General features: G+C 38.5%; 1 protein-coding gene and 1 long non-coding RNA gene across 5 annotated transcripts in view; both read left to right on the top strand.

Moving 5' to 3' along the window:
• Positions 1–5,888: 5,888 nt before the first annotated feature.
• LOC122982450 overlaps positions 5,889–26,147 on the top strand; it is a 90,094-nt gene continuing 69,835 nt past the window's right edge. For all 4 annotated transcript variants that reach the window (XR_006403454.1, XR_006403453.1, XR_006403452.1 and 1 more), the window contains exon 1: positions 5,889–6,102. This is a non-coding gene — a long non-coding RNA (uncharacterized LOC122982450). The remainder of the gene's footprint in view (positions 6,103–26,147) is intronic.
• On the top strand, positions 23,515–25,119 carry LOC122982449 (rhodopsin). The gene has a single exon (XM_044351752.1). It carries the CDS (start codon positions 23,611–23,613, stop codon positions 24,673–24,675), a length of 1,065 nt encoding a protein of 354 aa, XP_044207687.1. The 5' UTR covers positions 23,515–23,610; the 3' UTR covers positions 24,676–25,119.

The raw sequence follows: 26,147 nt of genomic DNA, 5'->3' as shown, positions 1-26,147 counted from the left end.
CAGTGGCCGAAAGTGGCCAAAAAAATCTATTGATACAGGTTTAAATACAATATAACTTTTAAGCAATGTCTAGTTACACTGTATGTATTATGACAACATCTGGTTCAATCCCATCAGCGACGTATCTTGCTTATCCAGCAAAAAAATTAGAAGACAAGAACGACACAGTCTATTGTCGCTGTTATACTCATGTTTGGGTTCACAAAGCCCAAAAACATTGGCAACTAGAAGAGTGCACTCATTAGAGTGCAGATCTCCACCAGATGTGTCTGGGTAGTGTCTCATGTATAGTCTCACATGCATAGAATAGTGTAATGGTATTGTAACCAAACCTGGGTTCGCCTAACTGTATAGACTTATAAGGTAACAACAAACAGGACAATAAGTCCAAACATCTGAATTTAAACAGTTATTTATTTAGAACATTTTGTTGTGACACAGCACACAAAATAAAACCCCTCCCCACCTCCCTCTACCCTTCCAAACAAAGAAGAGTTGAATTTCACTCAATTGTCCCTCCCAGCTCCCTTACAGTCAAGATGGCGGCAAAGTAAATTTAAAAAGGATTTATTCATCTCATATCGTGCTTAACTTTAACTTGAGACCAAACTTTTCTATGGATGTCAGTTTTTGTGCCACGACAAAGACCAAAATGTGGTCTGCAACAGACTTGTTTTTAGCCGAGCTGCTGTTGATCACCTGTGCCCCCTCTTGGCCGGTTAAGAAGAGTGAGGAGTCAGGCACGTTATAAAATAGATTTTTCAACAATTGTGAATCACCGCAACCATGAGAGGTCCTTGAGCATATAGTCATAAATGTGCACAAAAAAATATTAGGCTAATGGGTCCAGTCGTATGTGAGATTAGCTGTGGACAAAAACACACATGGACACACAGAAACACAGACACACACAACCAAACACTTGAAATAAAAAAAACTCCCTTTCTGAAAGCACCACTTTTCAGCTGAGACCAGATACAATTCACACTACTGTTCAAAAGGGTAAAGGAGCTGCCATCCCCTTCCCAGAAAACACAGAAGACACAACATACGCAAAGACAAACATAAAAAACATTTATTTCCTCTGGGTGAAAACACATTTTTGCTGTAGAAGTGTGGTCTGAGACACATGGTGTGTTCAGTTTTGCTGGGCTCTGCTTTTTATAGATGACCTTCTTCATCTAAACAAAACATCACCATTTCCTGGTAGTGCTATTTCGTGCCATCAGAGTGTGAATATTTACAAGCCAGGGCTGTGATGGAGTGATTATGTCCCAGTGTCCCATTTCCAATTACCATTCCTGCTTTTAGCTGACAGGTCTGTGTTTTTTTCCTGGAAATATCAACCTCTTCAGTGAAATCGAATGGAGCAACAACAAAACTGTGCTATTTGAGACTCAGTTGAGGAAGATATTTTTCCCTGTCTTAAATGTTCTTTGATTTAAATGCATTTATTAGATGAGGATGTGCCAATACACGGAGTATGATGCAATTAAAGGACCAGTGTGTAGAATTTAGTGGCCTCTAGTGGAACGGATTTTGCAAAAATTGAATATATTCATAAGTATGTTTTAGTAAGTGTATAATCACCAGAAAATAAGAGTTGTTGTGTTTTTGTTACCTTAGAGTGAGCCCTTCATATCTACATGGGGAGCGGGTCCTCCTCCATGGAGTCTGCCATGTTGCATCACCATGTTTCTACAGTAGCCCAGAACCAACAAACCACTGTAGGTTCTCCTACACACTTGGAAGGGGAGGGTGAGGGGTATTCAGTTGCTTGCAATTTGCAACTGCACCGCTAGATGCCACTAAATCCTTCACACTGGTCCTTTAACCGGAGCTTCATCTTCTTATACACAGATTGAAAATGAACTATTCACAGTGGTAGATGTTGCACAGTATTTGAACTGTCATTTAGTATTTGGAGGTTTTGAAGAATGAAGACGAAACATTTTATAAATTATGCATCTGTACTTTTTATGTCAAGAAAATTCACAATAGAAAATATTAACTTCTGGTTTTCCATTTGAGGCTATTGAGGATCTGTCTCACTGAATTAAATTGTCTAAAGGGTTAACACTTGGTGATAACTACTCATGCTTAAGACCAGTAAGAGTTTTCAGTAGATGAGCCATTGATTCCCTGGTGGCTCAATGCACAACTGCACAGCCACAATACAGGAGGAGGAGAGTCACGCAGCAAAGATAATCCACTTTCATGGACCAGAAAAAGCATTTGGATCATGACATACAATTCAAAAAGAAGATTTAGATAAAATTAGATGGCTGTTTATGCTAAAAGCCAGGATGCACTATGCATCAAGACAAGTAAAAATATTGCTAACGTGCACATGGGCAATAAAAGCCATGCTGAAACATGCTATCTTCTACTTGCTCTATAAACTGGGGGTGGGAGGGGCAGGGGAACATTCAGTTGGTTGCAATCTCAACCTCACCACTAGATGCCACTAACTTCTACACACTGGACCTTTAAAGCACAAGACTGACAAACAGGAGAGGATGTCAACCAGCCATCTTTATCACAACTCCCTTTATCACAACATAGACTAGGGATGTCAATGATTAATCTATTATTGATCAATTGCTGTTAATAATTAATAATAATCATTTAAAAATGTATTAACCGATAATGCAGAAGACGATGGACGTGCAGTGTAACTGTCAGTTTCTGTACTACTTTCTACTTTCTGTAGATTTGCTGTAGTACCTGGTTGCACTACTAGGTGGAGCCTCTTACGCTTTAATAACGTCGGGTTACAGGTGTGTTTGGTGACCGCCCATAAGGGCTGCACAACTTTTAAAATAAACACACCTCCCTGCCATTCAAGGAAGAAAAAAGTCACCGTGTGCCTTGATCTGCTTACTGTGGCAGTCGTGTTGACGAACGCTGAAGCATAAAGTTGTGAAAATTCCACAGAATTTTTGTTTGGTGGATATCCAGTTTAGCTATCTGAGGCTCATGCTAACGCTAAACTAGCATCTTGAACTGAAGCAACTGCTCGGTTAATTCAGGCTGAGAGCTGAGTATCAGACAGCAGAGAGCAGCGCTATGATGCTAGCATCCAGGACAAACAGGACTTTAATTACACATTTCCAACAAAATTAACACAAAAGTGATGAACTGTGTAAGCGACACTCCCCTGCTCTGAGTATAAATACATTTTAGCAGTGGCAGACTGATAAAGACTGATAGACCGATAAAGTTGGCGTGGTAGTATTTGTGTGTCAATTGAAGCTGAACAGCTGTTTCCAGCAGCTGGACTAACATTAGCTTTAGTGAACACACGCGACTCCAACATGTAGATCAGGTCTGCAGATTATTTTATATAAAACCAGACAGACTGAAATCTGACTTGGGGTGACTTTTTTTTATATTTATATGATAATGTTACGGGTTATTTACTATTGAAGGTTGTAGCAATTTTGATCAAATGTTAATTAATTGTTATATATGTCCAACACATCTAGTCTGATCTGATTATGTCCTCTAATGAAGCTGGAAGTTGTGCAACCCTTTGCTGAGTTTAATGCTCTGGATTTTATCAGGCCAGTTGTTGAATAGATGGTGACAGATGGGAGTGGGAGCTCAATAATTCTAAATGAAGTCATTATTTTTGTGTTATTTAATGTATCATTCCAGTAACTTTGTGTTTATCTGTTCTTTGAACTAATTACTAATATAGCCTACTCTGACTTTGTGTTGAACATAGGTCATGTCAGTGGTTGACATGGTTTTATAATGAAAAAACGTCCAGCATATTTCATAAATTGTTAATGATTAAGCGATAATCGATTATCAACACGGCAGGCTATTGATTAAAGAAATTACTTAAAATTTGCATCCTTAACAGACACATTTATGAACATCCATGTACAGATGGACACATACTCTCCAGGAACACACTGGGGGAAAATATTATGCAATTCAAAAGATTCAATCTAACTGCAACTATTTGTTCTTTTCTGTAACTTTGATTGAAATCAAACAAAAGCAAAAGATTAAGAACAAACTTTATGTGCATCTTTGCTGAATGAGAATCAGTTTTCTATTGGCAAAAACGAATAACTATTATTTTGTGACATTTTTGCCACCATACAGTATACAGCCTATGTGCATACAGTAAGTCCCTTTACATTTAGCACCAAGGCATTACGTGAACAGTGTGGGGCCCTGGGGAAAAGCCTTCTGGATCTGCCACATCCACTTTGGGTAGAGATAATTAGATAAGACACCTAATGACAACACTTTGAATAGATGAGATGGGAACCACATGGGCACCATGTGCAGCCTGCCTTGTATTCCTGCCTATCTGTTACCATTTTCACAAGATGCCACCATTACAAGAAACACACGAAGGGTTATTAAATGTTTGTCGGTCTCACTCTCTCATCTCTGGCCACAAGTGCAGAAGTAGGTCTAATAAAAGCAAAGCTACAAAGCCCCAATTTTACACTATAAATGCACAAATTAGCTCAACAAACTGCAAAACCACACAAGCATAACGATAAACCTCAAAGTGATGCTGAATAAATCCTCTGTGCTGCAAAATACAGTAATAGTTGAAAGAGAAAGTCACATCTGGGGATCAGATTGCTTATTTTATCATATAGCCATTTGCCTGTTATGCGAGGGCAGTAAATCACCTCTGATTGGGTCTCATATGCAGCATGTGTTCAGAGACTGTAACTCCAAACCCTCCTAACCCCCCCGTGGCATGACACTGAATAAAAAAAGAAACAAAACCCTCTATACATTTGAGCGCTCAATGAATGATGTGGCCTTCATACATCTAAAGCTGCCTCTATGTTCTGTGTCAATTTTTAGCTTTTGAATAGGGTTCTTTACAATTAAGTTTGTTGGATTCATAAAAATTTATTTGGACATGTTTTATACAGTGCACCACATAAAGAGATGTGGTACATAGAGGCAAACAGATCAGGGTAATGATTTCTATATGAGGTGTTATGAAACTGTCACCATTTGCATTTCTATTTCTGTCCGCTCTCCGGCATGTCTCCATGACTGTCATAGATTAACAGCTTCGGTATGATGTTACCTCATCAAGCAGGAGGAGCAGGTCACCCTAACATTGTTAGATCCAGAGTGGAGGGGTCACATGATACAGTCGACAGGGAAAAGCTCAGTCCCATTCCCTGCCAAATACGCTGTCTTAATCATACCACTTTCTGAATAAGATTACAGTTTCATATTTTGGGATGGAGAGAGCTTCAATTTATACAGACAGGATTACAACATATTCTTACACCCGTGTAAGTTATCCAGTGAAAAGTGAAAGCACTCTTTTTGCTTTTGGGGCCAGGCCTCCGTCAGCAGCGTATAGTAATTGAAATATTGATTGAAAAAAAAATTAAATCAAGGAAACTCACTAGCTTTTTCCAGAGCTTTCAACTGAACACCAGACCAAAACCTGTCACAGTATAACATAGAAAGGAGGTCAAAGTCATTGACCAGGAGTAAAGAGATGAAGGCAACCCACATTCAGCACCAAAGAGGAGTAACTTTCTCCCCTCCAGTATATGACCAACTCCATGATAACTGAACAAATTCCATCTGCTGAGAAAAACTGTAAAATGTGTTGGAAAGCCACAGAAAAAAACTAAGATGTTTTCTTTTTGTCAAACTTCTATTTTCAAGGTTGAGAATAAACTTTTAAATGTCACATTGATTAATTCAAAATAATTTACTGGGCAGATGCATAATTTTCCCCGGTAGTTTTGAAACAGCCAATACAGATTTTTTTTTTCTAAATAAAACAATTAACTTATATGAAGTTTAGTATGTCTACAATATGTGTTATCGTTAGGCATGACGATGTGTAGGTTGCACCGCCCGGGGGGTACGCTAAGTGAGACAAATCGAACATTCCAATATAACCGCCCATCCAGCAGGTGCATGAAGTGAGGGAGCTGAAACTGAAAAGGCTAAGCTTAACAGTATCAGTCAAAAAAGTAAGTAAAAGTGGACATTTGGAGTTAAAAGTTTATTCGGATTATTTTCCCCTGCATCGCCGTCAACGAGGGAAGAAGAGGCCAACAGGAAAATCGTCGGGCTCGGCTAACGGTAACGTTAATGTTTATCCTACGTCATGTGTTTGTACTCGCTGGAACAAGTTGTTTGAAAACACTTAACGCTGTTTTGAAGAATCTTGTACTTGACTGGAAAAACAACACAGTTAACACGATTTCAAAGTCGTTTTCCAAGTTGAGAACATAGTCTGGAAAAAATTAGGAACGTGACCCTTTCGTTTGTGGATTCCCGTTTTTGTTTCGAAGCCTCGAGTTTGCATTTTGACCGTCGCCGTTTTGTATTTTTGGAGCCAGAAGTGAGCATATTTGGATGAGAGGGTGGAGCTCACCCTAACGCTAGCTGATAGCATGGTGCATTTACAGTCTGTAGTTAATAGTACTAATGCTAATGCCAATTTTCGCTAGCGAAAAACAGACTTAAAACCATTAAAACAAAATTTGAAAACTGAACATCTGACTCCTGACTCCCAACCAAACGCTGAACAAAACTTTTTTGGCAACCAAAATGTTAACTGTCATGGACCGAAAACCCACTGAAATAGCTACGGCTTTGCCTATACTCTGTGAATCTGGGGTTGCACCATGGTTACGTAACCCAACCAAAGTGGTAGCGATTTGTCAATCACGATGTAGCCACGACATAAAGCATATGCTGCTTTATCGTCTATTTTACTCTAAATGGGACAATAATTTACAGAAGGAACATCATGATGTATTGAAGAAGAGTTGAAACTAGCGATTGAGACCATAAACTCATTAGATAACTGTTTACTGAGGTAATAAATCAAGTGAGAAGTAGGATCATTTTGTCATAGACTTCCATACAATCAGACTTCTTTTTGGACTCAGTGGAGTCGTCCCCTGATGGCCATTAGAGAGCATGCAGGTTTAAATCACTTCCGCATCGGCTTCACTTTTCAGACCCGGAGCCACCCGCTTGGTTAAGAACGAAATTTTGTTCAGCCAAAGCTGGCAGCCGGAAGTGACATAGGCCTACATACAGGACTTTTCATAATAACATTAAGTTATGTGATTCTTCAAAGCAGTGTAAGTGTTGCAAAGTTTGGCTTGAATTAATCCCTGAGAAAAACAAATCAACCATCAATGCAAAAAGTGTGTTTACATGAGAGTCACAAACTCAGACCGTTGCTATGGGTGTTTGTTGTTTTTTTTTGTTTTCTGCCTTGATGATGCTACATGTTGCTGTTGTTTGCTATTGTTTTAAGAATTTGTGTTAATAGCTGTGTTTATGCACATGGCCCCTACTGTGGTAGCCTATGGGTTTATTGTTGGCCATAGCCTGTTTGTTTAATGGAATTGTGTTATTATCTGTTTGAGTCTTAGAAGGAAGTGTGAGTTAGATGTAATATGACAATATGTACAGTGAGACAATATAAATTTGTCTACTGTCAGAGAAGAAGGTGTGTCCAAACTTTTGACTGGTACTGTAGATTACAATTCGCAACCAGGACTACACATTTTCTGTGAGTACAAGCTACGGGTCAACCATTTGTGATTTCTGCTTTGATTCTCTCTCTCATACATATCAGAATTTCCTTCCATCAGTTGAGGGGACTTAAAAAAAAAACAATTTTTAACGTAGCTGAGTAAATGTTTTATTTTGTGCTAGCTGACATCAAAGGACTGTACAACCGCTGACGCACAGGCTGCCACCACGGGGAATGGCTGAAGTAGAGATGAATCCTTTCAAATAAATTCTTAAAACATGCTTGCTCCAGAGACTTCCCCAACCGTACAGTAAAAAGAAGCATAAACATTTAGCACAGGAGGATTTGTCATTCGAAGTTACGTTACTTGTACAGTTGCCTCTATTGCTGTTGACGAGGTTTGTGTTTGTGCTGAGAACAGACATGGATGAGTGCTGTCAAAACCAAATAGCAGCTTTTCATCTTTATTTCCTTGCTGTTTTGGAATCAAATTAACTATATCAGATGGATGTGATAGTCAGCGTGTTAATTAATATTAAAAAAATAGATGAAGGAAGACAAGGATCACAGCTTCTTTGCTGTGTTCCTCTGCCAAACATTTTTGAGCCACATGATCCAGTCAGAATCTATTGCTCTGACTTTGCTTCATATTTGTTGGAATAAAAAACAAACAGTGAGACTTTTACCCATCAGAAATACAACAAAAACCTGTCGTTAGTTGTTGCAGGCCTGATGAAAGCCAGGATAAGGCCAGAGCAAGACATAAATCAAGGCTATGTCACTGGCGAGAGCTCATATGGCGGGTTTCTGGAATATTAAACTGGTGAGGCTGGTACTCCGTAAGACCCTGAGCTCAGCAGACATGAGCACACTGTTTGGCCGTGATCTGGAAGACACTGTCATTTTTACCAGACAGTGAGGAGCTCTGTCTCCTGGATGAGCACAGAGCTTTGCGGGGCAGGGGGGGGGGTTTGGGCCAGCCTCCTAGACAAGCAACAAACAGATCTGAAAAAGAGCAGAGCAGCAGAATCACAAGAACGTAGGCTTAGGGGAAACAAGCAAAGGTGAAGGACAGCAGTATTTTACCACTCTGTATACGCGAGTACCAGCACTTACGCAACTAAGTACTGGATGATCATGTTAGCATTTGGGTTATTCAGTTCTATTTCCGAGCCTTGTAAGGATTACTGATGGGCCTATCATATTTTTGGCAACATCATTTAAGAGGAATTATCTAATATGGGCTATGTCATTAAGCGAGTGAGTAGGATGAGACAGAAGAAGCACAAATATGTGAGCGAGTGAGAGAGATGGGAGAGCGTATATGCGTACAGTGCATTATGTTATGCATTGTGTCCAAAATAGCAGGCTTAAACCTTTTTAACAGTGGTTGTACGCGATCATGACGAACATCAGAAGATGCTGTGAAGCTTTCATTTATTTCTTTCAGTTCACACACACGCACAAACGTACACAAAGACGCAGACAGACACACGCTCACACACACACACACACATAAACAATAAATATTAATTTGATCCAGCTTTGATCAGCCACCACACATGAGCACACGAGGCAATCTGTAAAGCACGTTTGCCTTTAAGTTAAAAAGGAAAACTACATCCATTCTGGTTAGAAATAATCAGCATCTCCAAAGGCAAGGACAGTGACTCAAGCACATGTACACGTGTGCATCTGTGCAAGCAGCTAGTCCCTTTCATTGCCTGGTGAAAACGGTTGGATGTTAATCTGTCATGTGGCTAATGCAGGATTAACACCTCCTTCCTCGACATACTGGTTGGTTAACTGAATGTAATATTCTTATTCTTTGTTTGTCATGATGTTTATTTTTTGCATTGGCTGTGTCCGCTGTCAACATGCAGTACGAATTAATAATTCAAAACCACTCATGTCAAAGGAGAGAGTGGACCATTTATAGCTACAAATAGCTTTATGGTTGTATTCAGTGGAAACAAAGGACGCTCCCCTCAGCATTCAAGCAGCAGAAAATACAGAGGGTGACAGAGGAGAACTCAGCAGACACATATCACTGAGATATTGCATATACATAATGCACAAGGAGAGAAATGCCAGTGAATGTATGATTAATAAGAAACCAAATCATGGGGCAGGAGGTTGGGGCAGAGGGGGCGTAAACAGCAGCAGCTGTGTGTAGCAGGTAGATGCAAACTGCAGCAGTAATGACCAGTGGAGTGAGACTGTGAGCCTGCCAGATTGTAAAAACCACCAAATTGACTTGATTGAAGTTGCAACTAATGATAATTGCAGTTATTGTCTGTTTTTTATTATTATTATTATTATTTTTTATTAATCCGTTAATCATTTGGGCCATAAAAATGTCAGAAAATAGTGAAAAATGCTCATCCCACAGCTTAAGATATCACCTGCAAATTGCTTCTTTGGTAACACTGTATTTTAAATCCCCCTATTTTGCTTTTATAAGCAATTATATATATTAACATTTTATGGTTTAAACACACCGTAATGTAGTTGTAAGCAGAACAGCACAAGGAAATTTTAAAATGTTTATTAATGTACAGTATTTGTTAACAATTATAATTTCTCCTTCTTACTATATTGTCATTAATTATCTGTTTATATACCAGTATCCACTAATAGGTGTCCACAGGAGGAGTTATAGTTGTTGAAAAATACATTAAGAAACCCTTATGTCTGCTTACTTATACATTACGGAGCTGAGCTACCATTAATCAATTAGTCGATCGACAGAAAACTGGGCAACTATTTTGACAACTGAATCATTGTTTTAGTCATTTATTAAGCAATAATACCAAACATTAGCAGGTTGCAGATTCTCAAATTTGATAAATTTGAAGCTTTTCTGTGGACTGTAGACTGTTGATCAGACAAAACAAGACATGAAGATGACACCATGGGCTCTAAGAAATTATTACCTAACAGACATTTTCCACAATCTCCTGATTATTTTATAGACAAAACTATTAACTGATTTATCTGGACAATAATTGGCAAATTAATGAAAATGATCCTTAGTCGCAGCCCTAATGTGTAAACCGTTTATTATTTATTATTGTTTTATATATTGCTTATAAATGCTAAATAGGGGGATTAAGGAGAGTGTTACCCAAATCACATTTGAGAAGCTGGAATCAACAAATGTTTGGCATTTTCACTTGAAAAATGACTAAAGTGAAAAAACAATTCACAACATTGAGGTCAAATCAATTTTCTATGATCAATTACTCGACTATTACAGCACCAGATTAAAGGTGATTTGTGACTATAAAACAGCTGATACTAATGAGCTAACAGCCTGCATTATGTTCTTTTAGAACTAAGTCTATTCTTCATCTTTGCATCACTAGCCGCCAGCACCAGCAAAGGGAGCTGACCGTATCCCAAAGGTGAAAAACTGCTCCTGAAAAATATCTCCTTAAATATCTAGAAAAGGAAGCTCTTTGTCCAGCCCCCCCCCCCCCCCTTTTTTTTTTTTTAGGTGTGAACAGTAGAGAGTTTGTTTGATCTTCATGCATTGATGCTCTCCCTCACCTCCATTAACTGGTCATGCGGACAAAGTCACATGATTCCCACTCTCTCACAGGCAATTTCCCTACAGATGAGTTGCTATGCCAATCATCAGACCCCCCTCATGTAATTCAATAAACAGACCTGAGGCCTTATGGTCTTGCTGCTTCCGCAGGCTAACTAGCAGACTTCAATCAACTCTCAGGCTGTTGCTGAAGCTCCTCAAATATAGCTATCAGGCTTTCCAGCCGTAAGAGATGTGGTGGAGTATTTCATAACAATGAGTTAGCAAAACACAAAATCCTCCTCAGGAGGAGAGAGGGCTTTATCATCTTTAGTGTTACATCTGGTATGTAAAACAGTGAATCATTTTTAATTTTCACACATACCTACAGGAAAATACAACTTAAAAATTTTAAAGCCATAAATCAAGTTAATATAACGGTATGTGTTCTCAAGAGGAGTCAAATGAGGTTACCAAGCAGATGGGCTGTAAAGCCTTTGTAGACTATTCCCAGTCACACCCCTCAGGAGCCCAATCCATCATCTGCTGATCTGTCTCTGAGTCTGCACTAGTCCCTCCCTCTCATTAAGGAAATGAAAGCCTTAATTGGAAATTGTGTTAATTCTCTGGCATGTTTGAAACTCTATCTCCCCCTTCACTTCCTCTAAATTGGAGACACACTTGATAAATTTGGGGAGGCAGCTCCACTGATGCATATCCCCGTTGAATGTTTTCATCTTCGCCCACTTTCCAGTATTCACGCCACATCACCAGCCTGATGATTAATGCCTTCAAAACTTACAAGCATGCTGGTTCACCAAAGCTAATCTGTCTGTAAAATTGGAATGAGTAGTGGCGAGTTGCTCTCACTGTCATGCATGAATAAGAATTTTGTTTTGAACTAAAGATAATCGTGTAGATAGCTAGTACAGTGGCGTAGGATTACTGTTTGGTTCATGTAGGACACACACACACATATATAATAAATATTAATGTCTCTACACAGATGAGCCCAGGCAAGCTTCAAACACTGAATGTGTAAATATTATTCATGCCCCCGATTGACAGGGCCCCTCTTTCTTTTGACCTGTGATGTCTAAAAATGAAAACACAAAACAGCGTCATCATGCTTTGTGCCGTGTTTCTTGTGTCAAGGCTACAGAGAGAATAAACACTATGACAAAAACACCTTCAATAGGACAAGAAATACGAGTGAGGTCCACCTTTGCGCTACCACAAGAGCACCTAATAGCTATAATATACCTAAAAAGTAATAAATGTGATGAGTTGGTCCGTACTGTGATGTATCTGCAGGGTCAGGACACACATTTTGTAGCAATTGTCAGTTGTCTCAACCATGATCCTGTCTAAACAGTGTGTCAGAAAGAGACAGTATGCATGCATGGAAGGAGTTAAATAATCACAAGTACAACAGTTTTTTTGTGGATCTTGTATTTGCAAGTAGTGAGATAGCAGTGGCTGATGGTAGTGGTGCAGTAGATGTATTTGTTGTAATATTTATTGTGATATTAGATTCCAATTCTAGGGGGAAAAATGATACAGTCTGGAAGATGCTTGGTGAAAGAGGTGGTTATGTAGTGATGCACTGAATTGTGTTGTTGGTGATGATATTGACCATATTAAGTTGATTGGATCCTGGCAATGACATGACATATCCACAGTAAAAACAGTTTCTTTGTTAATGTCATTATAAAATTCAGTGTTTCTGCTATCAGTTACATTCATTTAGTCACAGTGGGCTCAGTTTTGAGCTCCACAGCAATCCCTGGTCTCATGTTACTTTACATAAAAATGATTCCAATTAGTTCCAAGCTGTGAGGTTTGCAGATTTTAAATTTGGGAAAAGACGAGTGCTGGTATTGGATTGGTTATTGAGTCGATGTATCAGAATCTTAATTGGGAGAGAAAAAGCTGGATCGGTGTATCCCTGTTATCTTCTTGAAGAAGCAACAGTTACACAGCTGAACCAACAGGCTGCAGTTTTATACAGATCACTGCTCTCGGTTGACATGTTTTAGGATATGCAGTAGACAAAAGAGAGAGGACTACAGTGAAGATTTTTTTATTTTATATTTTTATCAATGTTGACAGCAAAGCCAGACCAATATATCTGCCAATTGACAGTATATAGTATATATATCAGTATCAGCTCATATGTCCACTGATAAGTAACAAGAAATTGCAGTATAGAAATGGTAGAGATAATTAAGGTAATTTACAAAACAATGTCACGATTACATAGATTCTCTGGCACTGACAAATTTATTTTTAACCCACAGAGTGTTGTACTCAGTGCATAGAGTGGCAGCTAACCATTATTTTCATTATTGATTAATCTTAACCGATTATTTTCTCAATTAATAATTTGAAATTGTGAAATAATGCTCATCAAAATTTCTCAGAGCCCACAGCAACGTCTTCAGTTGTCTTGTTCTGTCTAACCAACACTGGTAGATATTCATCTTACGAAGATTAAAAAAAAACAGAGAAAAGCAACAAATCCTCAAATTGGAGAAACTGGAACTGCAGAATGTTTGACATTTTTGCTCGAATCAATTATCAAAATAATTTCCAATTTATTTTCTGACGAACAACTAATAAATGAATCAACTGATCGTGTCAAAAATGGTTGTTTACGGTATGTTTTTATGTTAAAAGATTACGTTTGGCTGATATGTCATTATCATTTTTTTTTTTTTTTTTTTTTAACTTTGAAATATCTATACAGGTATCGGCCTCAAAAATCCACTACTGGTCACAGTGTAGTTGCCATCTGAGGTGGGACAAATTGCAGCTGAGTGTCATTTCATTCTGTGTTCGGCAGTGGAGGACTGACTGAGAGTTGGATCTGTGGCACTGTTGGATATACATTTCAAATTTGGATCAGTTTTGTGAGTGTGGACTTGAGAGGATTTGGGCTTAGAAGCAGCTCCAGTCAGTAGCTTTGCACCAGTTTTAGCCAAACTTGGCTGATTCTGGTACATAATTCATGACCAGTCTTGCATGAGTTCAGCAATCAGGTGCACTGGATTTAAGTCAGTTTTAACCACCTGGCTACATGTGCTCACCATGTTAGGATTCAGGTTGAAATTCAAATTGGCTTTTTAATGCACCAAAGGTGAAGGAGATAAACATTTGTCCACACAAGCCAAACAGTACAACAACAAAAGCCAACACGCTGGGATCAACATGCCTGACCCGGGTGTTATTAGCCGCTATGCTAGTTTACAACCCCAAAATCTGTGTGTGGCTGTTTAGCATAAGAATGATAAGATATGATAAAAGGAGTTTAGAGAAGGCTGATAAATATGTGTGGCTTTGAAGCGGTTGTTGTGTGATCGTGTGCAGATGAGTGCGTGGGAGGTGTCGTGTGTGTGTGTCTGGAAAGTGTTTGCTGATGAGGGTGACATTTGTGCACACAGTGAGGGGTTTAACCACCAGCATCTGGGGCTTCTTTCTCTAAACCCTAAAACCTCAAAGCAGGAGAGGTAAGAAGCATACTCAGCCCGATGTTTTAGTCAGGGTGTGTGTGTAAGTGTGTGTGTGTGTGTTAAACTGAGGACATCGCTCTCCACACACTCCACAGGATTTCAGCACTCTGCACATGCACCGTGGATTCATCACCTTAGCAACCAGTCGATTGAAAGATGATGAATCATGTCAAAGACTGCTAATTTCTTTGCAGTTGTCAAACATGAACAATGGGCGGTAAGAAGGAGTCACAGAAACGTCACCACAGACAGAATGTTGCGTGTGTGTCTGTGTGTGTGTGTTTTTGTGTGTGTGTGTGTGTGTGTGTGTGTGTGTGTGTGTGTGTGTGTGTGTGTGAACTTGAAAGACCATAAAGAGACAGACAGGAAGAGAGGCTAATTGAGGCTAATCGGAGGATAGAAAGAAAGAGAGAGATTTACTGTTTGCTGTTTATGCTTCTGACTGTTCAGAGGGAAATAAGCCCCCCATCGGCTTACTGAAAAGGCGTTCTTTTTTATTTCTCATAAGACAAATAGATATTTTTAAAAGAAATAAGAGGTTGTTATGTGCTTGTACTCTCTTTTAAAGAGCTCAATTACTTGCAGATTTCAGCTGCTGTGTATTTGATTGCCTACCAGGGATCACTAGCTATACACAGACCTAAATATACAGTAGGTCCAAACACAAACCTGTTTCAGTCGTCTGACAAATCCTCCATCTCCTGATAATTTCAGGTGAGAGTAGATGGTGTTGATACCGTATGATCCGATTTTCCTGTGGGGCTCCAATAAATGAAGCTGTAACAACACCTCTGACCTCATCTTCTCTGCACTTTATGGTTACTGAATAGGCCTGGATGCTATTCCTGACAAATAACAGTCTTTGTCAACAAGAGGGGATGGTCAGAGAGGTCCATCTGACCTACATTACCGCCTGCTGAGAGCGCTGACACGTACCCTCGGTGCAATAATAGTAGTGATGGTCTGGAAGACGTTGATTTAGATAAAGAAACATGGACATGCATCAGCTGTGATGCACCAGGATTCGAGAGAAGCACTGCTGCAACTAACAATGTGAATAATGTATTGAAGAGAGGCAGCTTGGCAGCCTCAAATACTGCTGGCCTGAGATGGTACGACTAATCCAGCATCAAGATGCAAATATTGCTCGAGTCGATTCCTGTAGAATCAATAATAATGCAGAATGTGAACGATTTTATGTCAAGCAGTACAGTGAAGGCTAACAGCTCCCACTGCTGGCAAACATGCTGTAGGCATGTGCAGCACCAAAGAGATCCACTCAACTGCCTCTTAAATGAAGCTGGGATTGATTTACAGATCATCTTTCTTTGCTTTGAAGTACTAACAAAGGAGAGCTTGTCTTTTAGTGGAGTAATTGTCTGCTTTATCCACTGACCTGCTGATAGACCTGTGTGTGATTATACCTAACCCAGCTCATGATGTCATCAGTAAAGCACCTGATAATTATTGAAAAACAAATCAGTGCTGAAACGATTAATCCACAATTACAGATTGCTTGATCATCAAGCAAGTAATCAACCATAGTTTTGACAGATAATTACTGTTTTAAGCCATTTATTGATTCTCTTCTGTTCTGTATCATGTAAGAATCGTTAGTTATTAATTACACAGGGGCTTGGCTCATCCACTGCACAAATTCAAACAAGATTTATTGTCATGAAAGTTACATATTACTGAATGATTAGGTTTTACACAAGAAAACAAAATAGATAATCACAATATAACAAATATACTTCAAACAGTATAATCTGTTTGAACATATATACAAAAATACAAAATGATTGAACAAAGTACAGTGAATGAGGATTGTTTTCTCTTAGGTTGTGGAAAGTGTATACATGTTTTGCAGCCAAGAGAGCTATTTTTGCTGCTTCCTGAGATGTAGGGAAGTTTACCCTCATTTGTATGGTGGAGGATTTCTTGACATATGATGCTTCATCCCTTATCTCTGAATATTTGTTTCACTCTGTCTCTCTGTCTCAACAGCTTGTAGATCACATTGTAGACACATCTCCTCAGTATGTTTGACATCTCTGTTTTTTCTTTTGTGTATTGTCTACCTCAGTCTGTTCTGTTGTTGCTTTTTCGTCTCATAACCAATAAAATAAAAAATTGAAGAAAAGTAATTCATTAAGCTAAAATGCCAAATAGTTTGCAGCTTCTTGATTGTGAGAATTAACTGCTTTCCTCGCTTTCATATTATTGTAAATTGAATATCTTTTGGATTTTGAGCTGTACACACACAACTAATTTGAAGATATCACCTTGGGCTTTAGGAAATTGTGATGGACATTTGTCACAGTTCTCTCATTTACTCTCTTTGAAGAGGTCAGTTACTTGCAGATTTCAGCTGCTGTGTATTTGATTGTCGACCAGGGATCATTAGCTATACACGGATCCAGATACATGGACATTTGTCACAGTTTTCTCATTTTTCTTAGACTGAATGAGTCATTCATTATTCAAAAAATAATCAACAACTTAATCAATAATGACAATAATGATTAACCCAAAGATACCTTTTGAGGCATAGTTTTCGTTGTTCAGACAGTCAAACTCTAAAGGAATCTTGACATCCTCGACACCAGCTGATGTTATTTTTGCTCTTACGGGTCTGATGATTTATAACTCTGAGTGTGAAATGTATGTGGGAGCTGGTGGTGTGGAATGTGCCATGTCCTGGTCACAGTGTTCCTCCTCTCTACCGGTCACTCAGCAAGAGAGTTCCTGTAGGCAGAGTGAGAGAGCATCACACTCTGCCCACACATTTGTCCTCTAAAAACCAGTCATTCATATGCAAAAAAAAAGAAAAATAGCTGAAGTCTGGCAGCAAGGCTGTGGCTGTTTGAACAAAGTCCTATTTGTAAAATGGATATAATGTAAAGGGTAAACCAAGTGAGACTCGTTAGTGTTTCTAAGTCAGGATGGAAACACCTGAGTAGTGGCTCTCCTTAGTCAGAGGTTGAAGAGTTTTTAACACTCAAATCTCTACTGGACCCGCTGGTGGGATACAGGTACAGAATATATATGTGACATTGAAGAAAGGGCAGATATAAAGGGAAAAATCACTCACTCACTTGATAAAAATTCAGACAGTGCTTCTTCCAAACCATGTCTATTTTACAAATTAGTACATCTCAAGACAGTACAACAGTACATCTCCTGTTGTGTGTTTCTCTTTGGAGAGAAAGTCATACACTATTCATAAGGATAAGGCTGAATCTCAGTGTATTATTCATTACAGTGGTCCTTGTCTGAGGCATCCATACAGTCCAGGTGGATCCTTTTTTGACGCTGTAGTACTGTCCATATTCAGTTTAGCATCTTAGTAAAGGAGGTTCAGTGGAAATCAACTGCTCAATTAAACCATAACCGCAGCAGATATATTTGTTTATACACAAATTCGCCATGAGACTTAGACAAAACATTTTTAGTTTCCGCTGAAGACAAAGTCATCTTAAGATTCGAGTAATTCATGTAGCAGGCTCATTTACTCAAGAAAACGACCTGGGTTCAGAAGTAAACATAATTATCCTATTATTAGGAAACAAATACAATAAGGTAGTATATAATATGATGAACTATTCTGAAGATAGAAAATGATTTTAGAGAAGTTCCAGTTTAGAGTTTCAAAGACTATAGACATTAGGACATGAATAGAATCAAGAGGAAATAATGTGTGCCCTGATAAAAGGGATGAAGGTAAAGTTAAAAAATAAATCAAGATTAAAAGTTGGACCTGCTGTGTTGAATGGAAAACAGTATTTTAAATGTGAACACTCAAGTGAAAAACTGTTGCTGAAGAGGAAGCTGATGGAATTGAATTGGGGGATTTCAGATTGAACTTTGAAAACTTGGTTAAAAATGCAATCAAGGTAATATCAAGGTAATATCAGATTTTGGTTTGATGTTTTTCTAGCAGCAGTGATTATTCACCCGTGGATTAAGTGTACTTCTTTTGGCTTCCTGAGGAGGGCAGCAAAACACCTACAGATCTGCCACAACAGAGCAGAGAGACTTTACTGCTAGGCTTTGTGCTCAGCAGGTCTGTCCTGATCCCCTCCTGGATCTGTAAATCCTTTACAACATGAGGATGAATAATAAGTGTGTAGATTGTGGCTCTCATGTCTCTCTACACAGTTTTGTTTTTCACAATTTTTTTTGCCAGTTTGAAGGCTTTATTTTAACTTACCATGTCACACAATAGTGAGCCTAACACACAATAGGTACTTTATTATAACACTGGTATGTTGATGCACAGTATCCTTTATTTATGCGCTTACTACCAGACTTATACTGTTTATATCTGTACCTATAAGGAAAAAACAAACAAGAATAACCCTTATTAGTTTGTCATTATAGATCTCTGTGGGTCAGTGCTAACCTAGGTTTAAGACTGTTTTAGATTTTTAAATATATGATATTTAGACTTTAGACTGGAAACTGGAGTCACTAGATTCAAGTCTTCATGATGTATTTTTGTTAGTATGGGGTATTATGTGTATGTGGTTGGCAAACTCTCAGTTGAATCTCAGTTTCAAGCAACAATTCTGTAGAAACTGAAAAAGTAAAGAATTGAATTTATCCTAAGGTAAGTCGAGGGTCTAAGGATAGAGGATGTTGTATTGCTTTACAGATAATAAAGCCCCCTATGGCAAATGTTTTAATTTGCGATGTTGGGCTATACAAGCAAAATTGATTTGACTTGACTTGACCTAACTCTAGAGATGTGAGATAATGCAAGCCTTGTAAACATGGCTAAAACACTTTTTAAGGTTCCCAAACATTTCTGATGTTCATTGATGAATTGGCCTCTGTATAAAAGCTGATGTGTGAAAACTTTAATTGCAGACAAATAGAAAATTGTTGTACTGTACGAAATTTGTTTAAAATTTACACTAGTACTCAGTTAGGCTTATGCAAGAATATTCATAATGACTTTTTAAATGAATGTCTTTTATATCTCCAAGTACATTTTCATCTCTATATTACTTATATTCAAAGGTTTTGTCTATATTATTTCTAGATGTCTTAAGCTGATGATTTAATTAACAATATATAATAGTTTCCATTTAGTCCACTGGTCACTCATGGCCTATGAAAACAAGATTTTCCTCTGGCAAGTTTGTTTTTAAATTGATGTCATCACATTAATTAATAACCACATTAATTCTCTTTCACTTTTCACCTGCTCACTACCCCCAAGTGCTCATGCATCATCATTTCAATCACTTTTCTCCTCTGTGCTTTCACTTTCACAGTTGTTAAAACATGTCTTGATTCATTTAGATTAAATGTATTTAGTTAATGGGCTCACTAATAAAATAAATGAATAAATGTATTAATAAAAGATTTAACAACATGATGCTCTCTGCTTCTGGAAACTGGCCATTATATCAGTCACATAGTCGTGTCATTACCTTTCAACCAGAGAGCACAGTTTACTTAGAAAGTGAAAATAACTTTCCTTAAAACACTTGATGACCACCATCCACCAAATTTTACCTCAGCCCACACCAGAATAGAAATACCATACTGTTCTTTGATAATTGTTCAATTGGTCTAATGTCCTTCATAATCAATCTGTTTTTTGGTGCAATTTTATTATTGATGGGAGAAGTCTTTATGTATTTGAACCTGCTACAAGCTGTCCCCGTGCATGCTGGGATAGGATCCAGTGCCCTGCAACGCTGAACAGGATAATCGGCTATAGAAGATGGATAGATGGGTGGATATATTTTATCCCAAAAGTAGTTGAGTTTGGGATTGAATCTTTGCAGTTTGGTGGAAAAGAGCAAGTTCACAGTAAATCTTTATTTCCCGTTTTTAAAAATATATCAAAATATGTAGAGAATAAAATGAAGAAAAAAATTTTCACAGGAGTGCTTCTTGTGTCCCTCACATCTACTGCTGCTATTGAAAATGGAAAAGAATATTATTTAAGAGGAAATATATGTCTACATCCATGATGTACGATGTGGCACGCAGTATGAGATTAGAGCTGAAACAATTAGTCGAATAATCAGTTAACTGACATAAAATAAATCTGAAAACTATGTGATAATTTCACAATTTTGTTTTCTTCAAGCAAAAATGCCAAACATTTGATGGTTTCAGCTTCTCAAATGTGAGGATTTGGTGCTTTTCCTTGTCTTACATTATAGTAAACTGAGTCTCTTAGTGTTGGACTTTTGGTCAGACAAAAAGCTGAATCTGAAGATGTCACCATGGGCTCCTAGGAAATTATGATGGGCACTTTCAACAGATTTCTAATGTTTTGCAGACCAAAAAATGAATCAAATAAATCCAACATGATATTTTTTAACATGGATTGTGTCTGTATGGAGTCGAACTCGAAATTATGTTTTTATTTTATCAGGCGGTTTTGGTGTAATCAGGTATGGAATGACTGCATGGTTTGAGAACCTTCCTGTATCATCAAAATCAAAGTTGTCGCATTTGGTTCAGACTGATCAGAAAGATCATCATAATCTTCAGTCTCTCTTTCACCTGTAAACGGGTAAAGAGAATTCTCTCCAATCCATCCCATATTCTATACTCTGAATACGAGTTGTTACCGTCAGACAGAATACAGAGTGGTGTAAATTGAATTGGAGGTTTTAGAGGCTGTACAGCAGTACAAAACCACAAACAGATTGATGCCTTTGGGTGTGTATTTTTCTGTATTTGTATTTTTGTATTATTTATATTGTATTTTTGTGTGCTCTTTAATATCTTCTGTCTGCTGGTGTTGGATGCCCATATATATTGACGGGACTAGCTTTGTAGAGTCCATGTCTCTCTCTCTCTCTCTCTCTCTCTCTCTCTCTCTCTCTCTCTCTCTCTCAATTTTTAGGTGCAGTCAATTATGAGATTTAATGCCAGGCACTTGAGTTGAAAAAAATGTAGGGCTGCAACTAACGATTATCTGTTAATCTGCTGATTATTTTCTTGATTAATCGTTTAAAATATCAAAAAATGCCATTTATAGTTTACGAGAGTTAAAGGTGGTGTCTTCAAATTCCTTGTTTTTTCAGACCAAGAGTCCAAAACCCAACAATATTTGTATAACTATCTTAAATGACTTGAAAAGTGACTGAATGATTAATTAGTTGTCAAAATAGTTGATAGCTGATTAATTCTGTCCTGATTGACTAATTGACTAATCATTGCACCTCTAATAAAAAGTCTTTAATTCGTAAAGGTTTTCACAAATAGCCTAATAGTGTCAAGATTGACCTGCAAAAAGTGTGGGAAAACACCACAAAAGACAACACAGGAAAGCAGAACATTACTGTTACACTAAATATCACACTTAGCCTTGTTCACTTGTTTACAATAGTAAAAATGTAGAAATAAAACACCAAACACATAGCAATGAGTGTTTCACACTTAGCAACTCTTGACCCCTCCAACATGGAGGAATAATTCCAGAACAGTCCACGAAGAGCCTCTATTATCTCTGCTTTACTCCAGTGAGTGTCTAGATCATAATAAGGTGTTAATTAAGCAAATTTATAATGTATGTAAGCATACATGTTAATTACTGATCTAATTATTAATGAAAAATACTGACACCATGGGTTCAAAGAGGCCTAGTTGCTTACATAGAAATACTTAATGTAGTAATTTGTGGTTTGTCATAGTTAATAGTTTGTTTATTCTGAAAGTGCTACACATTCATGAGCAATATTATGAATTTAAAAAAAAAAAAGAAAATGAAAGAAATATCAAGGTATCACATCTGAACAAGGCAACATCCTACTGAGTGAGAGTGACCCTCTGCGACATTAAATCCATTACAGGCGTGTGAGAGTAACACATCCATAAGCCCCAAATCTCTTTAATACAACACCCATTAGGAAAGTGCTGAGCTCTTTACCAACAGCTAAGATGGTCCGCTACTCAGCAACACTACTGCCTCTGCTCTACATCCAATATATTACAGACAATCAACTACTTACCACACATTAATACAAGAGACCAGGATATATTTTTAGAAATATTTAAGGCCTGTTATCTGTTGTTGCTATCTTGGCTCGGACGCTCTTGCACAAGCAATTTATAATCTCAGTGAGGCACTCCATGCAGTTCAACATCTTTTGGAAATAATCATGTTAGGATTATGTTGTAGATCATGTTACCCCATGTGTCCATGAGTCATCATTTAGCATGAGAACAGCCTCTGATGAAATAAAGAAATCTTGACAGCGATTTGACTGTCTTCAGAAAGGCCTGCCATATATTTATTTGTCATAAGGGTAAGTTATAGTTCACTATATGAGTTATTTTGGCTGCTTAATCGGATTTCATACTGCAGATATTTAGCAAAATGTTCGTTCTTAGAATTGGACTTGACAACTTATTTTTGGGATGAATTCATAGTCATTCAGTGTTAGATATAGGGCTTGGGGTTACAAGTCATGGAATAAATTAATTCTACTCTTTGCCTGCTAAGCTCTATTCAGGTTGAAGGGGGTTTGGGAAACCTTGGATAGGTCACCAGTCCATCACACAGCTAATACACATTGACACTAATGCTTAAATTCATATATACATGAGTGTCATATGTGGCTTCAAATCAGTGGCTTCAACTCCCTAGACCTGCAGGTATTTGCTTTATTACCTTCCAATTCCAAAGAAAAAGGTGCCTAGTATAGTATCTATCAAATTTAGTGGAGAAGAAAAGGTGAATTATTTCATGTAGATTGCAGAAACAGTTTTACCATGTTGTATTTATAATTTAAAATGAACAGTCATCAGACAGCTCCGTAAGTGGAATGAGCAGGTGTAACCTTAATATCTTGATGAGTGGTCAGTTATGTTTGCAGTGATGGCTGGATTAGATATTAACTGTGGCCTAAATCACTTTGTGCTGACGGATTTGGAAAGTGATAATCCAAGGTGTGCCTTTAAAAGCCAGACCGTGACCACTTGGGTCCATTTGTAGCAAGGTCCCTCTCCATCACTCTCCTGAACAGCCAGAAGAAACACCACCGAAGGGCTGATCGCAACCGCAAGCCGCAACCATGAACGGCACAGAGGGACCCTATTTCTATGTCCCTATGGTTAACACCACCGGCGTTGTCCGGAGTCCTTATGATTATCCTCAGTACTACCTTGTCAACCCAGCAGCTTATGCTGCCCTGGGTGCCTACATGTTTTTACTCATCCTTCTTGGCTTTCCCATCAACTTCCTCACTCTGTACGTCACCATCGAACACAAGAAGCTGCGAACCCCTCTAAACTACATCCTGCTGAATCTCGCGGTGGCTGACCTCTTCATGGTGTTCGGAGGATTCACGACAACGATGTACACCTCTATGCATGGCTACTTCGTCCTTGGACGCCTTGGCTGCAATCTGGAAGGATTCTTTGCTACCCATGGTGGTCAGATTGCCCTCTGGTCACTGGTTGTTCTGGCTATTGAGAGGTGGGTGGTTGTCTGCAAGCCCTTCAGCAACTTCCGCTTTGGGGAGAACCACGCAATCATGGGCTTGGCCCTCACCTGGGTTATGGCTTGCTCTTGTTCCGTGCCCCCTCTTGTTGGCTGGTCCCGTTACATCCCTGAGGGCATGCAGTGCTCATGTGGAATCGACTACTACACACGGGCAGAAGGTTTCAACAATGAGTCCTTCGTTATCTACATGTTCACATGCCACTTCCTCATCCCACTGATTGTGATCTTCTTCTGCTATGGCCGTCTGCTCTGCGCTGTCAAGGAGGCTGCTGCTGCTCAGCAGGAGTCTGAGACCACCCAGAGGGCTGAGAGGGAAGTCACCCGCATGGTCATTATCATGGTCATTGCCTTCCTGGTATGTTGGGTACCCTATGCCAGTGTGGCTGTTTGGATCTTCACAAATCAGGGCGCTGAGTTTGGACCTGTCTTCATGACCATCCCGGCATTCTTTGCCAAGAGTTCCTCCATCTACAACCCAATGATCTACATCTGCATGAACAAGCAGTTCCGCCACTGCATGATCACCACCTTGTGCTGCGGAAAGAATCCCTTCGAGGAGGAGGAGGGAGCATCCTCTACTGCCTCCAAGACCGAGGCCTCCTCTGTCTCCTCCAGCTCTGTGTCTCCTGCATAAAAGGGCCATCAAACAGAGGCTCCATGATCCACTATCCAAGAAGAAGACTTCTGCTCCCCCCGGGAAACGACTGAAGGCTAATGTCTACAGAAATAACTTCCTTTTTGTATTTTTACAAATGAGTTGGTTCAACCTAAAGACAGTTGCAGGAAAGGTCAGCCCATTACAGAATGGTTCCTGTATGTACAGAATATCCAACGCAACAATCTTTGAGATTTTTCCTGAGAGGAAAGGGAAATAATGTTAATCTTTTACAGTTGGAACCTATATGATACTGGCTTATTTTTGAATGTAGAGGCATGTAATCAAGGCAACGTAAAATAAATCGCACTTTGCAAATGAATCATCCTGTTTATGTTTTACTTACAGTTTGGGTGGCAAAGTTCAAATGATTGTAGTATATTTAATCAAATGAATAAATGTGAATGACCTATTCAGAATGCATTTATGTCTTGAGTCAATTTCTACTTTAGAGCTATTATTGTAGTGACTACTGCAGGACCTAATGGTACAAACACTTGGAACAGTTCAGAAACTTAACATTGTGTTTGAAATGCTCCTGTAGTTGCACCTGCATTGCTACTGTAATCTCAATTCAGTCACAGGTCACCTTGGACTTAGAACTTGTCCTAGCGAGGGGATTATGACATTATTAATCAGGGATGAATATACACCTGACACAACACCAACTTTATCTGATGACGAATATTAATCACATTAATGAAAGGTTAACACAGACAAAGACTTATTGGATAACACAAATCGGTATTACCTAGAGACACCTTGATGCAGAGGTTATGGAATGGAAACGATTACTCTTCACTTGCATCATATCACACACAAACCATATAGACCTAAAATAAACACATTGTCAAGGGAAGTTACTGGAAGTGTTATTATGATATTTGCACAACATTTCTCAACAGAATTCAAATAAAATGTTCTTTTATTAGCTCTCACAAGATACAGTCTTAACAGAGGATAGATATTGCAGATAATGATTATGTAGTTCATCAAAAAGTAGAAACCCACTGGAGTTCTACGTAGGTTTATAGCGTTATTTTACTAGAATACCAGGTTCTTGAAGGCTGGGATTTTTTAAAACTCTTTGAAAGACATCAATAATGACCTGTACTGGTATTATAAATGACAAAAACTCAGATAGTGATGTGATTCCTCCTCCTCAGCTCTTGGTTGTGCAGTATGCCAGACTGAAGAAATAAAAACGCTTCAAAATCTCTCCTGTAATGACCTTCATGCGTAGCTATAGCAACCACCATACCAGTGGATCTGTCTTGGAATACAGATACGCTCACTGAGCAGTCTGAAGTCAAGCTCCAGCTGAGAGCTTAAGGGGAAAAAATCCTTCAATTGCTGTTTTAATTTAGAATTAAAAAAGAAAAGCCCCTCTTTCTTTTAATGAAGGTATTTGAAGAATATTTGATAGATGACAATCTTATGAATGCTTGTTC

The sequence above is a fragment of the Thunnus albacares genome, chromosome 5, assembly GCF_914725855.1.
Source record: "Thunnus albacares chromosome 5, fThuAlb1.1, whole genome shotgun sequence".
Classification (NCBI taxonomy): domain Eukaryota; kingdom Metazoa; phylum Chordata; class Actinopteri; order Scombriformes; family Scombridae; genus Thunnus; species Thunnus albacares.
The sequence above is the reverse complement of the archived record's forward strand: the minus strand, read 5'-3'. Positions and strand labels throughout refer to the sequence as shown.

Bases quoted from the DNA above. Each gene is read 5' to 3' on its own strand.
- LOC122982449 (XM_044351752.1), top strand. From the start codon at position 23,611: ATGAACGGCACAGAGGGACCCTATTTCTATGTCCCTATGGTTAACACC.